Below are 17777 nucleotides of genomic sequence, written 5' to 3'. Positions count from 1 at the left end.
TTATTTTCAAATACATTCAGTATCCAAGCTGTAATTTTGTGTTTTACACTGTGTGCACCAGCAGGGTAAGTGTTTTCCCCATCTAGAGGAGTTATTTTAACTGTGTTTACAGGGTGTACACCGGTCCTCAAAAGTCCCCAATGTCCCTGATTATCCCCGATTTTGGAAGGGTGTCCCTGATATCTCCAAAAGTCCCCAATTTTCGTGTTCAGGTCCCCGAAAAATGACAAAAATCGTCTCAAACACTGGCATTTTAAAAGTTTCCCTCCAGCCGCACGGTGTGGTATAACCAGGAATAAGTAAAACTGAAATGTTGCTTGGCTTTTCCTATGTTTTCATCGGTTCAACATGACTCGTAAAATTAGTCGTATAAAATACGCCTTTTAACGCTCTAACTAGCTCCCTTTCTCTTAACATATCAGGAAAAAAGTCCCAAATTTTCTTGAAAAACTCCCCTATAAGTCCCGAAAAGTTCCCAGTTTTGGTTTTTTATAACTGGTAGACACTTTAAGTTCCCATCTTGGAACTGCTCAAAAGTAAAGTTTCTTGGGTTTGCCTCATTTTTTCCTGGAAGTTCTTCAGCCATGACAGTAGATGGCGCAAGCAAAATAAATGTCAGTATTCGGTAACTATAAATGTTTGAATAGGTACTTTCATTTTTTCTTTTTTTTTCTCCGTAATTTAAGCCACAAATGATGAATGAAGTCATTAAACTTGAACCAACAAAATCATAAATACATAAATGATTAGGTATTATTTTCAAACAACTTTATTTTCAAACTTAACAATATTTCTACAGTCTTTACAAATTGGCAAGATCACAAAACTGATAGAGGCGTTAGGACGTGTGGTATGAAACTATTGCTCAATAGTATTGAGTGAAAGTATAAATCTTTAAATTGTACATTTTACCACTTTAGTAATGGTGTAAAAGCTTAATTATAGATTTCACACAGGGTTTTTTTGGTGTTAACAACTTCTTGAAACTTTCTGTCGGTACAAAATTTTCAACGTCAGTCAGTCACATTTTGTCTCATCCATTGCTGCTCCTGGATTTTGCAGTCATCAAGGTAATCTCGTTGGATAATTTTGACGGATTCTCAAGATAAACGACGTTTGATTGGAGCTCGTAATTTTCGTTTCCCTGTGAATTTCACTAGCCTTTTTACGAGTTGATATATCAATGTAAGTGTAATTATGGCAGAGATTACTAGAAAAACCATGACATCGATTAAATTCAGCTGGTACCAACTCAGCTGTAAGCTGCCGGGATGCAAATAATCAAGTGATTTGTGCCGTAAAACATATTCTACCCAATAGACAGCTCTATCCAGAGGCTTGATCGGTTGATCTCGGAAATTCTCCGAGGTAATGTCCATTCTCTCCTTGAAGCTGAAATTGAAACAGAATTGCCAGGTTAAGCGATAAAATGTGGATATTTTACATGAATTTCAATTAGGATAGAAAAGAGCTCATCTGTAAGCACTATCTGGCAACAACGAAATCGAAATGAAAGATACAAAAGTTTGAATAAACAATCGATGGATTAGTGTTATAGTAATGTCTCCTCATCTGATCATCTCGCAAGTTGGATGGTATCCTTGACTTTGCAGCCATGTTGTGACGACTGCATTTTTGCCGATCAAATACGTTAAAATCTTGCGAACATTTTTTCAAAAGCTTTCTCTGTTTTCATTCCTTCAATTGAAACTTAAAGAATTGTGACTTCGGTTCAGTTATACACTGTAATCATGAAACATTTTTAGAATCCTCGTCTATGCGCATGCGCAACGGGAGGGCAATACTTAATCGAGTGACAGTCTCTCAATTTTAACGTGAATAGCTTTTAAAATTTTACTTCCAAAAATGAGTACCATCACTTTTTTCTGTTTTGTAATTTTAAACAAGTTGCTTCTAACACCCAAGTGCTACCAATTACTTCAAAAATGAGAAATTACGAATATTCAACTATTCAAGCGCGCATTATGGTGTACGCGCAATGCGTGAAGTTTTTCCACAGTCTTGTAGGCGCTAATGTGCCTTGCCCGTCGACCACTGTTTTTTGCGCAATGCGTGAAGTATTTACATAGTCTTGCAGGCGCTGATATGCGTTCTACACCGACCGCTAAGCCTTAATGTGACCGCGGCCGCTATAATGGGGTTTAAGTCAAATGACGGATCCTAACAAACCCACCTATAAAAACCGTCGAGATTGGCCGCTTCCTTGAAGTAGCGTTATGCGCAAAAATGGGCGGCAAAATGAAAACAAGTAGCGTTTGTTCTGAGAGAACATCAATGTGGATTCTTGTGGGGGGTGACAGGGGGGAGGGAGGTACATCCTCCTCCCTCCCCCTCCCCTCCCCCAAAAAATAATCACGAAAAACGTTAATTAAACGCGAAAATTCCACTTTATAAGACGACTTCAGGGCTTGTCATTGACACGCTTACACTAACATAATTTAACGAGGGGGGGGGAGGGGAGAGGGGGCCCTCCCCCTCCTCTCCCACCCCTCCCCTCCCCCAAATAAATAATCACGAAAAAATTTAATTAAACGCGAAAATTCCATACTCTAAAAGGCGACTTTCAGGGCGTGTCATTGTCACGCTCACACTAATATAATTTAAAGAAGGGAGGGGGGGTGTTAGACATCTTAGCCTCCCCAGCCAACATTAAAAAAGGGTGGGGGAGGGGTAATTTACAAACGTTACTTACTTAATAATAGGAGGGACGGGGAAACTTAGCTGCAGTAGGAGAATTTTAAGATTTGAAGGGATACGGAATTAAATCAGGGAACGTAGAGATACTATTTTATTTTTTGGAAATGACTGAAACTGAGGGGAGTTTATTCATAATTGACGGAAATGTACATACTTAAGCTTATGTCAACATTTTTGAAACGTTTGGAGAATAGGCTTAAAGTGTATTGGATCGTTTGCCAAAGTATTCAATCATTCATTTGGTCACAGACAGATACTGCAGTGAACTCTGATTGACGAATAGTTATCAAGATAGTTCGACTCGGAAAAAAGCAAAATTATTTGAATGTTTGCTTCTTATTGGTTTGATTTTCATTGAGTTTGCAAGATGAAGTCAACTTTCACACCGTCAGCGGAGGTAAACTGGCTAGACCCATCTCCATGCCTTAAATATACTTTTCCCAGTGAGTATATTGGGTGTATTTCTTTCGGTTCCATTCAGTTAAGAATAGATCGATAAGCTGGCTCTTGTTTTTACACTTTCCTAAATTACTTTTCAAACTACGGGGTATTTTGGTTGGGGGTCCATTCGTAAAAAAAGTATCCCTTAATCCCCCCCCATAATCGCTTAATGTTTTTGATGAATTTATCACTGCAGTATCTGTCTGTGACCAAATGAATGATTGAATACTTTGGCAAACGATCCAATACACTTTAAGCCTATTCTCCAAACGTTTCAAAAATGTTGACATAAGCTTAAGTATGTACATTTCCGTCAATTATGAATAAACTCCCCTCAGTTTCAGTCATTTCCAAAAAATAAAATAGTATCTCTACGTTCCCTGATTTAATTCCGTATCCCTTCAAATCTTAAAATTCTCCTACTGCAGCTAAGTTTCCCCGTCCCTCCTATTATTAAGTAAGTAACGTTTGTAAATTACCCCTCCCCCACCCTTTTTTAATGTTGGCTGGGGAGGCTAAGATGTCTAACACCCCCCCTCCCTTCTTTAAATTATATTAGTGTGAGCGTGACAATGACACGCCCTGAAAGTCGCCTTTTAGAGTATGGAATTTTCGCGTTTAATTAAATTTTTTCGTGATTATTTATTTGGGGGAGGGGGAGGGGGTGGGAGAGGAGGGGGAAGGGCCCCCTCTCCCCTCCCCCCCCTCGTTAAATTATGTTAGTGTAAGCGTGTCAATGACAAGCCCTGAAGTCGTCTTATAAAGTGGAATTTTCGCGTTTAATTAACGTTTTTCGTGATTATTTTTTGGGGGGAGGGGGAGGGGGAGGGAGGAGGATGTACCTCCCTCCCCCCTGTCACCCCCCACAAGAATCCACATTGATGTTCTCTCAGAACAAACGCTACTTGTTTTCATTTTGCCGCCCATTTTTGCGCATAACGCTACTTCAAGGAAGCGGCCAATCTTGACGGTTTTTATAGGGTGGGTAGTGCTGGGGGGCCCCCCTCCCCCCCACGAGGGGTTAGGCCGCCCTTAGAATGAAAAATTAATGCTCTGTTATTATAGGGGTAAACGATTTTACGATAATACCAACCTTCTTCGCGTTATTGGCGAGAAATCGCGGCGAAACGGTCATTTTCGCGGAAAATTGAGATATTTTGACATTTTAAGCCCCCCCCCCCCATTTTGGGGGACCGCGGGTCCTGGTCAAAGTCACTTAAGACTTTTCTAGACCAGAATTTCACGAGCTTTCAGAATGGTTATGTGGAGTTTTGCCCTAAAATCAAGCCTTTTCGGGTAAAAGTGGGAAAATTCGCGGAAAAGTCGGAATTCTGAGCAATTTTGGGGGGTTTAGGGGGGGCCTACTCCCCCCCACCACGATAAAATTCGCGTAAACAAGGAAAATCTTATTCTACTAGTTGAGAGCTTCAAGAAAATCACCATCTTCAAAATTCCCACGGGGGGGGGGGGGGGGGAGGGTTAACCCCTGCTGGCCCACGGTCTATTACTAAAATCAGTTTGCGCATTCTTTCAGCTAATATTTCTTCTAGATAGTTACTTTTAGACGTGCAGAGAGGGCAAAGTTCGGTAAAAAAATTTAAGTCAGACTTTTGAATCAGTCAGAGAGGGTAAATTATGGTTAACGTTTAGGGCTCCCTCTAGAATCGACGCGAGGAGCGAGGTTTGTCAGGGTTGCCACAGAATTTAGAAAATTAAATTCCCTAATATCCCCCTGATTTTCCTGACAACTGAACAAATGCCTGATTGTTAAAAACACGCGGTTAGAAATATTTTGCGGATAAAAATTTGTAATTCAAATAGTCAAGCCCACTCGAGAAGGTAAATAAAGGTGATTTAACGATTTTCACTGACATTAGAGACGTTACCATATTTCCGTTAATAAAAGATAATTTATTCGGAAATTGTAAGTATTTTCATTCCAATTTTTTAGTTACGTGCTTTTATTGGCAATTTAATATGAAGTATCGGAAAAATTCAAAAGTAACACACACATGACTTTCTTCCATAATACATTGATTGGCAGGGCAAAAATTTGACGGTAGCAAGCCACAAAGTTGGCACCACTGTTTTTCCTACATTTAAATGTGTGCAAAAAATCGATTCTTGTTGAGGCAGCTTGCCTTACCGGATATCGCGATTTCTGTGGATTTCAAATAGGAAAACCAGCATTACCAACTTGAAAAATCGCCACTTAAATTTGGTAACATTCGAATGTTCAAACGGTGCTTCGGCACGGGGAAGAACGCCGTATGAACCTTCAGGCGTTGCCAAATTTCCTCTGATAAAACGTGAACTTCCTGGTAAATTTTTGTATATTTTTCTTCCAATTTTTCAGATAATGTTGTTCGCAATTTCACCTACAGTTCCTGAAGATTTCAAAGACAAATATTCATAACTTTCCTCAAAAATAATCATTTTATCGAAGGAAATTTGGCAACTTTTGAATGTTCATACGGCGCGGCGTTCTTCCTTTCCTTAGCACGGCAGAGTAAAGGTCAAGATACGCGTGCAGCCTTTTCTGGAATTCTGGATCAGTTAATTCGAGCGAGTGGAGGGAGGGAGCACTTTTGGGTAGCATGGCAAGGCGTAGGGGTCGAAGTTTCCCAGGAAATTCCAAGGCCGCGAGGACAGGAACATGAGCGGAAATTCCCTGGAATCGCTACCGGGAGTCCCAGGGAATATTGTTCGTCGCATAACCAAGGTGTTCTGCACCAATGTTGTCGCACATTAGTAATATGTTGCAAGGGAAATAACGCGTGTTAATTGAGAAAAAAGTGAGGATAACTCGAGAGAGAAAAGTCTAAGGCTCAATAAGTTAACTTTTATGTAGCATGACGCTTTTTTCTCCGAAACCGAATCTTCGGACTCGAGCCTTCAAAATATTATGAATCTTCATATTTCTTTTGCTTTCACTTTTTTAACACTGTGGCATCATTTAGAGATTAAAATTAATAAGAATCAATATTTGGAGGTTTATTTTAGGTTTCCACAAAACTTCTCACGACATGAGGTCTCCTTTTTTCACAGAAAAAAAAGATAAAGCACTTTTTAAGTAACCTTGGCCACAGATTTTCAAGAAATTAGATCTAGTAAAAAGCAGCCACAAAGTTAGTAAAACAAATTATTAAGCACTTACGGCTCGAGTCCGAAGATTTGGTTTCGGAGAAAAAAGCGTCATGCTACAAAAAAGTTAACTTTTTGAGCCTTAGAATTTTCTCTCTCGAGTTATCCTCATTTATAAAGCACTTTTTAAGTACCATTGGCCACAGATTTTCAAGAAATTAGATCTAGTAAAAAGCAGCCACAAAGTTAGTAAAACAAATTATTTTCATTGCCTTTCGGAAGTTCCAACTCAGGAATTTCTCAATTTCACGTCGCTATCGAACTGAGACACTTTAGTAAAAAATATAGTTGACATGTGGAAAATCAAGAGCTGACAACACTGACAACAGAACAAGGCTCTCGAACTCACACAGCACTTTGATACCACTATTCGTGCTTTCTGGGTGTGCTTGAAGTATCATCAATATTGAAGGCGAAATGAGATACTTGATCTTGACAGACTTTGTGCTGTGCATACAGACCTCTCCCTATCAAAACGAAATAAATATCCTTGACATCGGGGCGAATTTTATCTTAATTTTCCTCAATTTCACGACACTATAAAAAAAACTACGCGTAAACACTATGCGTCAAAAATACCGCTGACTGTGAGATGTGAAAAATCAAGAGATGACAACAGAACATCGAACTCACACGAATCTCAGATACCACTATTCGTGCTTAATGGATGTGCTTGAAGTATCACCAAAATTGAAGGCGAAATATGACACTTTTTCTTAACTCAGAGGGACGACCTCTTTCTATCAAAACGACATGACTATCCTCGACAATAGGGCAAACTTCCTCTCAACTTTCCTTAATTTCAGGACAGTTTTGAACCAAGACACTTGCGTAAGGAAGACCGTTGAGATGGGAAAAATCAAGAGATGACAAAGTGTGGGAGTTTTAATGTTCAGTCTGGGAGTTTACTTGTTCTCTTTTTGCATGAAGCACTGCCTTTAAGGACACTGAGTTCCCACCGAGGGCTCAGCCGCGTAGCAGCCAAGAGCACAGGGGTAATCAAGCAAATATCATTTTGACCCAAAGAATTGACTTTTGAAACCTTTGCTCACGTCTCTCAATCAAAAAGTCAGTGTAGGACGACTTATACGCTATTAATATCTCAAAGTTAATGGAGATTAACTTAAAACATGCTGGAGTGAGTACGTACTATGAGGTGCGATTAAAAGTGTTCAAGAAAGTAGATGTGGCCAAAAAGAGATTTCGGTTACCTGAAACAGACAAAAAAAGAAAATACATGAATAATTTTCATTTGCTTATACATGAAAAATGCTAAGAAAAAACACACTATGGCAATACAACGCGATGGCTCCTATCATACTTCATTTCTTTTTGGAAAACCTGTTAACGTAATCTCAAGAAAACCTCCATGATTTTTTTTTTTCTGTCAGCAGAATAGGTATTCTGTATTTTCAAGCTGCAAAGTAGGTTTGTTTCTCTTCAAAAATACATATAAAAAAAGGAGCGGAAATTTAGAATCATTGCATTAAGATACGTGGTTCGCACTTTCGGCATCGAACGCTTAAGCAGCAAAAGCGTATCGAATTTTTTTAAGAGAAATTCTCCCTTCCAAGAGTCATCATAGCATTTCAACGCCAAGTCATATTTTCCCGGGAACCGGAATGTTTTCGCTTTCAACATTACATTCGGGAGCGGTGAGTGGTGAATGGTGATTAATATTTTTGCCTGGAGAAACAGTGAGAAAGTCGAGGAACTCAGGCTGCTATTCCCCCGTGCTAAGGAAGAACGCCGTATGAACATTCGAAGTTTTCCAAATTTCCCTGAATAAAACATCTGTTTTAAAGGAAACATATGCATATTTCTACCGTGCTTAGGAAGAACGCCGTATAAACCTTCAGGCGTTGCCAACTTTCTTTTGGTAAATCACAAATTTGCTGAATTTTTTTAAAATATTTTCCCTCCAATTTTTCAGATAATTTTGTTCGCAATATCACCTAAAATTTCTGAAAATTTCGAGAAAAAATATTCATATCTTTCTTCAAAAATGAACATTTTATAGAAGGAAATTTGGCAACTCTCGAATGTTCATACGGGTTTCTTCCTTAGTACGGCAGATTTGTCCTTGAAAATCTCAGGTATTCTAGATTATACTGCGAACAAAATCGTCTGCAAAATTTGAAGGAAAATACGAACAATTTTCTCGGTAAATTCTCTTTTTATTGAAGGGATTAGATTATGACAACGTCGGAAGTCGGATACGGCGCTTTTCCTTACCACGGCAGCGTGATCAGGAGCACGAGACAAATCGCCTTATTTGGTCCTTGGGGGATTAAACGCTCGGAATTCAACAGGCGGTCAAGGTCTATCTCTCGTCCTCCACCAGTTTCTTGTCCTCCTGTATCCATATTCGTATTCCCATGATCAAATAAACGCGTGAATAAGGAATGAGGGGAAAAACTAGGCTATGTTTCCCTTTCGAACGAGGTTTACAAAGCACCGAGTGACGCAAATGGAGATCAAATTAAAAGCCAGATACTGAGTGCTCTTTGAAAAATAAAAGGCGTTCCTAGTAATACCGATCCTATTCTTTATAAAAATTTGACAGTATTTTGCTTCATAATAAAGCCTACACTTTCTTGTAAGAAATGGATAAAGGTTCTTAAAAATATTGCTGATAATCGGTTAATTGAAAAACAAGCTGCACTGTTGACTGTTGTGTGTCTTCACTGGAAAAAAAAACACATTGGATCTCAAGTCCAGACTCTTAAAAACATCGACAAGAAAAAGTACTATTGATTCAATCAGAATCTAGCTTAAATTAAGAACCAAGCCTCATAATTTAAGTGGATTTCGTTTTGATTCACGCAAAATCCGATTGAATTAAGAGTATTTTTTTTGTCAATGTTTTCAAGAGTCTGGACTCTAGATCCAATGTGTCTTTTTTCCTGGTGTTGCAAAATTTTTTAGTGGAATGGATAAATAATGATTTGGGTGGTGATTTCCCGGTATAGACACCATGGGTTTTTCACATCAATATCGCGGCATTCATAAGTACGTCAGTAATTAGAGACAAGCGAAAAGCCAGAATTTTCCTTCAGTTTTTCCGCATGATACCACATACCTACCTCAGAGTTCAAATAGTTGCAAGTTTGATTGCCGGATTTAAGTATGAGCGTCAGTAATTTGAGACGGACGAAAAGCTACGATTTGCCTTCAATTTTGCGTGATACCACATACCTACTACGGAGTTCGCGCGCTAGCTTTCCAAATGTAAGGATGCGAGCATAGCACCTACTTTCATAAACTTCGGTAATTGAAACGGGCCAAAAACTAAAATTTTCCTTCATTTCAGAGCGATACCACATAACCGCACGCTTGGTGTACGCTTTGACCATAGCTGATTCGTAGAACATGTGTATGCTTTCCGTGAACATAAAAAAAACCAATATGTTGCTTATGGTTTTGTGAATAAACGAAAAATTACACGCTTTTCATCTCCATTTCGCTTTAAATACGCGACTTTTTCAGCGGGTATGTAAAGACAAAAAAAATTACGCCTTTTCCCCCTTTAATATCGTGGAAATGACGGTGGTTTTGTAAAAGTAAACAAATTACGCATTCATGGTCATGGTGTCTAGAATTTATTAGTACTCCCTGATGAGGGATCAAAGTTCTCTAATGTTGTTCAGGAAAGTTGTGATTATGTCCCTTTAAAATTTTCAGATATTGCAGTTATCTGCGGAACAAATAGTCTGAAAATTGGAAGAATAATAATAACAACTTTTCCAATAAACTCGTATTTTATGGAGGGGAATTCGGCAACGTCTAAAGGTCCTTACGGCGTTTTTCCTGGGTACGGCAGAACAGTACGGCTCCTGGCCGCGTTGCGATGGCTCCTCTAGGCGGCGCGCAGTGGATCGAGTCAATTGAAGAGGTCGGACAGAATTTGGAAACTTTAAACGCTTATAACTCCGTTTATACAAAAGTTTGAAGTTCTGAAAGCGGTTTCATTGGTTTCCTCGTGTAATTTTCTTCTAGAAGCACCCCTTAAAATTTGAAATGTGACGAAATAAACATCAAAATTTGCAGTTTTAGTCAAACATTTCATGTCCGGCCTCTTTCATTGGCTCGTTCTATTGTGCGGCGCGCGGCGGCTGCGATTGTACTGCTTCTCGTTTGCTCACTAATCGGAGGGAATTAATTAAGCCTTGATAATGAGCGACTCAACAAGTAGCGCTGGGCACACGCGAGCTGCGACACTCGAGAAGCCAATTTTCGTTCATGATCGGGTTTATTGCAGAGGCCAATTTTTGCGATCGAATGGGCTGTATCCGAATTGCATCCCTGGCCATTCCGAAATGCGTCCGGCGCATATATTGGGAAGGTTGCAACACCGCATATAAAAGGCGATGTCAATCGATGATGATCGAGCGTGTTCAGTGAAAAATTGCCGGTGTTTTTTAAAAGTTAGTATCGATGGCGAAATTATTGAATCTAATACGAAACAAAATCACAAAAACTTGACGATAACGATTTGACGAGACAAAAAGTTAGCAACTCTATAAAGAAAAGCAGCAGCACATATTTTTTGCCAGTAAAAAATTAATTTTTCAAGTGAAACTACAAGTACAAGGTTCGGGTCACACGTCTGAAAAGTTCCGATACATATCGAAGTGCCTCGATGTCTGACCCGAACTTCCGCAGTTGGACCTCAAGTCTTCAGGTACGTGATCCGAAAACTTCAGAGATCCATATGACCTCAACTTGGGGCCCCACGCACGAAGTTTTTTCCTCCGTGCGACAAAAATGACAAAAAAATTTAAAAAATGCCGGACCTTTTTGCAGAGTTTCCGCACTTTCTCGGTACTTCCGGACCGCCCTCAAAAAATCAGTACTATTTCTGGACTTTCCGGAAATTCCGGACTTGTAGACACCCTGACCTATACCTTCCGAAAACTGTGCTTTTTCAGTGTATCCGTAATTTTTCCGTACTGGAGACACCCTGCTTCGTTAATTCACACTCCTTTTTCACAAAAAAATAAGAGCTTACTCGAGCCACGTCGATTACTTCGATAATTTCGGTTGAGTCCTGAATGCGTTTTTTTTCACAGTTCCAGCCGAGGCGAGGACCAGTGGCAGCATATAAGTACAAGTGTGTGCTTGCCGGTAGCGACTCGATCGGTGGATGGAGAAAAACTCAATGTTAATGGGAGTACAAAGGGGAGTGCGAAGGAGGAGGAGGGGGGTTATTACATAATTCCTGCGTCTTGTGCACTGTCTGCGGAACCTATTTTCGGATCTGCGGGTTTATTACGCTCGGCGCTGTTATAATCTCCCGCAGTCGTTACATTCATGCCGACACGAAACCTTGCGCCTTGCGTCTGTCAAAGGTGTACGCATACTGAAACGCTCAGTTTACTTAACGGTTAGATAGATTTGTCTCAAAATCGGGTTCCCTAATAACAACACTAGTAGTAAAAAAAAAAAAGTTTGTATGTCGGCAGCCCCAGTTGATAGATGAGAGCAAACCACGTTGATAGTGTCAATGGATGCAACTTTTCGGACTCGATGGACGCCTCAGTTGCATAGCCCAACATTTGAAGACGCACAGACTTCCGTCATGCATTAATTCGTACTGCGGGTCGATTATTGAAACGGTATCGAATGACCTTGATCGATAACTCCCTATCTTAGCAATGTTATCTATCGATCAAGGTCGTTCGTTAACGATTCAACAATCGAACCGCTGGTCGTCTAAATTGTACAGTCTAAACATTGAAGACATGCTAATCTCTCGATAACTATTCCTGAACGCAACTTTTTGCACTTCATAGACGCCTCCTACAGACAAATTTTGAAGCCGCACTGACTTTCATGACAACTCCGCCTGGATGCGACTTTCCGCACTCGTTGGACTTGTGAACTGAATATTAAAAAAATTGAGGGCGAGTTGCCTTTCACAAGGTTGCCATAATTTCATCATCCTCAAATTCCCTGACTTTCCCTGACATTTCGTGAAGGCGTATCTCAATTTCTACGTGAACCCTGTTTTACGTGCGAGTCCATACTTTCCAGGGCTAATCCCGAAATCTAGATACGCCCTTACGCCAGAGAAACGAAGCTTTGAATAGAACTTCCATTTAGATTATTTTCCTGTGTATCGCTGAAACCACCTCGGTAAATTTCCTGACTTTTCCTTTGGATTCCCCGACTTTCCCTGAGTTCCGGGCCGCCGGCAACCCTTAACGCCTGGGTACAATTCAGTAACGTGGCGTGCTTCGCGATTTATCGATTGATCTGCCATTTAAATCTATGGAAAAGGATCGACAAACAGGGTATTAGCAACGAGCTCCTTAATAATCGATTCTTTATCACAGCTTGAAATGAGGATATATCGATATTTGCTCATTCACGCCTCGCCACTGATGCAATTATTTCAAAGTTCAGAAAACAATCTTCAAAACCACACATAGTTTTAGTACTATGAATTAATTTAAAACTTGCAACTTTTCACTGTTGCTTAGTTTCGAAGAGTCTAATATGGACCGAGTTTAACAGAAAGGAACCAAGCCACATCAGCTATTGCCAAGTTTAACTGGGCAATTAAAGTTTTTACGAGAGAACGTTTGTACGGATTTCTTTGCACATTTTAAGGTATTTGCTTCGTACCATGGAGATTTTTCACTGAAATTTGCACGAAAATCCGCACAACCGTTTTCATGTAAAAAAATTAAATTGCCCAATTAAATTTGGCAATAGCTGATGTGGCTTGGTTCCTTCCTGTTCGCGGTCCATATATCCGTACGCTATTCTCTTAATTTTAAATTAAAATTCTTAATCTTCTTCTTAAGAATAATGAAAATGAGCTGTCCTTCTGTGGGTGGAGATATTCAGCAGGGGAAACGTCTCACATCGCACTGTCATTTCACTGGCCGCATATGCCGTTAACACGTGTTTTGGTCCATGTCCGTTTAACGGACCTTTGACCTTTTCGGCATGAGCTATTCCAATACGAAATTTTACGCTCGCTCGTCAAAGAGGATCAACGACCGTTCATCCTAAAAATTGCCCCTCGCGGCGTAAACGCGCTAGAAACTTCACAATCCATGAGGTGTCCAGGGATTTCTCTCCTTTTTTTTTCTTATTCCATTCTTCACTTGCACTTTTCTTCCTCGAGCCTTGTCCACACGCGCGCGGTTCGAGGAACTTCCGGCGAACTTGTTCCAGGAACTTGTTTTAACTCGCGTATAACTTGTTTCTGAAACCTCCAGTTCGCGGAACTAATTCGTCTAAATTACGCTCGTGTAGACAAGGCCTCAAGTCTCACAAAACCTATTTGCTGGGGTTGTGGAGCTTTTAAAGAGGATCTAACGAGTCTCTTCGAATGCTAACGCTTACGAAAATATACAAATCAGGGCGTCTACTAAAACAGGCTGGTCAAAAATAAGTACTTTTACGGTACTTTTTCAGTACGTTCTCCAGAAATTCAGTACCTCCTCCAATACTTAGAAAAATTCCGTACTTTTCCAGGACCTCCATTTGACAAATTAGAAAAATTTCAAAAATTTGAAATTGCGACAAAAATGACAAAAAATTCCGGACCTTTATGCAGAATTTCCGCACTTTTTCAGTATTTCCGGACCGCCCTTAAAAAATCAGTATTATTTTCGGACTTTTCGGCAATTCCGAACTTGTAGACACCCTGCGAATAGATGAAGAGCCAAGGGCTTGTTACGCTGACCTGCCATTGCACGCCGATAAAGATTGTCGTTTTGACACAACGATAAAATTCATCGTACTAAAACAGCATTTACCATAATCTGGGGACAAGTGAAGTAAATGCAGATTTTGAAAAATTGAAATTCACCTAAAACTGGTCTTAAAATATTTTTATGAAAAATTTACTACTAAAATTCAATTTTTTGCATAAAACATTGAGTTAGAAAAACCTCATGGCTCCATAAAATTTTGAAATTTTAAACACGTGCTTCTTTTTAAAGAAAAAACTGCACTTATCTAACTTGTCCTCCAAGCCCCTCGATTTCATGAATGCGATCAATAATCTAGTTACGCTTACCCAATCGTATCACTGTGACGAAAATTAAGACGACATAAATTATGATTTCCCATACTGAAGTAGAATTTACTACAAAAAATGTTTTCATACAGGCAAGACCCAACTTATACAGGTAATGTACCATTGTGCAGGATTAGAAATTCAACTTTACATTTAACATTTTAGTCTCCATTCAAATTTCACTCGAAATATGCTAAAAATTTCCGAAATAACGTTTTAAGTGGGATATTGGCATTTTCAGGACCAGAATTTAGGCTTGTCACTTGTCAAACAAACCGAAGTTGAAATAAGTCATTATGGGGTACAAACAATTTCTACGCATCATTTTCTCCTTATCCTTTAGCCTTTCACATTTTTATGACAGCTCTTCTTCTTCCATTTTCCTATTCTTTTTGTTTCATCGTTTCTTTCTCTTTCTTCTCTTTCTTTACTATCCATCTCTATCCCTTCACCTTTTTCTTTTTATTACTCTCCGTCGTCTCTTATACATGTTTCTCAATTTTTTTGCTCACCTTTTTCTTCTCCTTTTTTTACGATTCGAATTTGCGAAATCGAGTGAATTCCATTTTATTGGTAACTCAGAAAAGAATGTGGCAAAGGGTTTTTCCCCTTTCCTCGCACAGCAAATCTGCGCTTCAGAAACATGCTACCGTGCAAAGGAAAAACGCCGTATGAGCCTTCAGGCGTTGCCAAATTTCCTGTGATATGATATTAATTTTACGGGATATGATATCTGTGAATTTTCTTCTTCGAACTCTCAGGAAATGTATTCACGATTAGATCTAAATTATCGGAAATTTTCAAGAGAAAATATTCATGGTGCAAAGGAAAAACGCAGTATGAGCCTTCAGACGTTGCCGAATTCCCTGTGATATGATATTAATTTCACGGGATATAATATCTGTGAATTTTCTTCTTCGAACTCTCAGAAAATTTATTCGCGATTAGATCTAAATTATCGGACATTTTCAAGAGAAAATATTCATGACTCTCCTCTCAGGAAATTTGACAACTCTCGTATGTTCATACGGCGTTCTTCAGCATCAGAGTCCTGCTGCAATTCTTCCTTTTATTATTCCTGTGTCTATCTGTACAGAGACAAATCAAATTAATTAAAGCTACTGATATTATTTCTCTCTCTTGTTATTTCTAGTATATGCTTTTGACTGTGTCCAACTATTCGAAGACACATCTTTAAATTTAAAAAAAAGCTTTGGAAAAAAAGTCTCTTTTTCGCTTTTCCGGTGCACTCAAATATTTTATGAAATCCAGCGCCGCGCCAGAGCCACGCTGCCAAATTTCTTCCAATGAATCAGTTGCGTACGCAAGAGTTGGACGTTTTTCTACCGAACGGACCTAAGTACATTATGACGTGAGCCCTGATATTCATAATGGACCATTAGACAAGGTACGAATTTAAGCAATCTGATACATGTTTCTTAACCAGAATTTCACGTAGAACACGATTCAAACTACGAAAATTACCGAAATCAACTTCTAGCGAAGATATTAACGTTTTTATTTCACATTGGGTACGAGGAATTTGAACTGCCCGCTCACAAGAAACTCAAAGCTGTACGTGAGTCAAATCGCGCACTACAACGGTTTCAGCAAGCTTCTCAATCGAGCAATGTTCATTTTCCACCATAAGTTGTTCAAACTATTGGTAATCTGCTATAGCTGAGCCAAAGTGTCAAGATTGAAGTTGAAAATTTTTACATCGCAGAGACTGTCATGATAAACATTTAGCGCGCGATGTGAATCACGTAGAGCATTGAGTTTTCATGAGCGGGTGGTTTGAATTCACGCATCAAGAATCATTAAATAGCTTCGTCAGGAGTTGATTTTGGTAATTTTCGTTGTGCGTATCGTGTTCTACGTGAAATTTTGGTTGAGAAACATGTATCAGAATGCTGAAGTTCGTACCTTGTCTAGTGGTCCATTCTTATGGGTCTCAGGGCTCATGTTTGAATGCATAGTTCCGTTTGGCGTAGAGTCCCTTTATACCCAGAGTTAAGACAACTCACTTTTGGTTGGGCTGAAAGTGGCCTAAAAAAAAATCCAATTCTGATTGGTTCTGGCTCATGGAGGCCGAAACGAGTGCACCAAGATGGCGGTACCTCGAATGTGAACAAGAAGAATGAAAATATTACCTAATTGTGGTTTATCAAGAGTAAATTGTTATTTCCATCGGTCTAAAATGAAAATAGATTAAGAAATTATTCACAAACCAATTTAATTGTCGTTTTAATTGATCAATTTGTTGATGTTGTTGTTTTTGTGTGACAGACATCGCAGGATTCCCGATCCTTATCCCTCAATATCGTGGGTGCACTCGTTTCGGCCTCCATGGCCAGCCAAGGCCGGCTGCCAGTCAGCTGATAATCGAGTTGTCTTAACTCTGGGTATAAAGGGACTCTAGTTTGGCGGAAATACGTCCAGTTATAAATAAGCAGTATGAATAAACCAACGGCGAGGCGTGTTTTGCGATTTATCGGTTGATCAGTCATTTAAAACTATGGAAAAGGATCGAGAAACAGGTTGTTCGAAACGAACACCTTAATAATCGATTCTTTACCATAGCTTAAAATCGAAAAATATCGATAGTCGACGATTCGGACTTCGCCACTGGAGTGTAAGATATTGGGGTAGAATGACACGAAAATTACGATATCTTATACTTCTTAAGGCGCAATTTACGTAGTTTGGAGCACGCTTTTTCGAATCTCCCGCATTCGGGGGGCAGTTTTGCCTAGAAAAACCGTGCCTAGAAACAAACAACGGCAACTCACAGCAACTTCCAGTTGACGAAAACTGATGATTCCAAACATAATATGTATCCACATAACCCGAAGATCGATATAACGCACTCTATAACTGAAGACGAGGAATACATGTCAAAGATCACGTATCGTTTTTATAGATACAAATAAACAACGAAAACACGTTGGCAAGTACCGGAAACCACCTCAAGTTGCCGTTTGCTTGTGTCCGGTGACTTGAAAACTGTCCCCAGACGTGGGAAATTTCGAAAATTGTTTTTCACGCTACGCAAATCGCGCAGAGGACTGAGGAGTGGATATCAGACTTTCTCAATGTGACCTTTCCGATTTTCGTGGCATTTTACTCCTAAAAACTCTAATCACGCGGCTATTTGTCATGCGAGCAATAGACCTATTTCGATTTACGATTCATTTTTTACGAAAGTTATGAAAATATTCCTTAATTTTTTTAGATAATTTTGGGTGAATAAAACTCAAAAGAATTTGGAAAGAAATGATTCACATGTGGACCGCACTAAGCAGAGAGGAACCAAGCCACATCAGTATTTGGCAATTTAATTTTTCAGATGAAAACGGCTGTGCAGGTGTTCATGGAAATTACAGTAAATTTTCTCCATAGTACGAAGCAAACTCCTTAACATTTTCAGAGGAAT

General features: G+C 39.4%; 1 protein-coding gene across 4 annotated transcripts in view; it reads right to left on the bottom strand.

Annotated features, from left to right (window-relative positions):
• Positions 1–751: 751 nt before the first annotated feature.
• Positions 752–17777, bottom strand: part of LOC109036250 (UDP-glycosyltransferase UGT5) — a 62187-nt gene continuing 45161 nt past the window's right edge. For all 4 annotated transcript variants that reach the window (XM_072299726.1, XM_019050304.2, XM_019050313.2 and 1 more), the window contains exon 8: positions 752–1392. In XM_072299726.1, coding sequence (XP_072155827.1) covers positions 1101–1392 — 292 coding nt within the window. In that variant the 3' untranslated portion in view covers positions 752–1100. The remainder of the gene's footprint in view (positions 1393–17777) is intronic.

Source organism: Bemisia tabaci, chromosome 4 (assembly GCF_918797505.1).
Source record: "Bemisia tabaci chromosome 4, PGI_BMITA_v3".
In the NCBI taxonomy this organism is placed as follows: domain Eukaryota; kingdom Metazoa; phylum Arthropoda; class Insecta; order Hemiptera; family Aleyrodidae; genus Bemisia; species Bemisia tabaci.
Note: the sequence above shows the minus strand (reverse complement) of the source record. Positions and strands in the feature narration are given on the sequence as shown.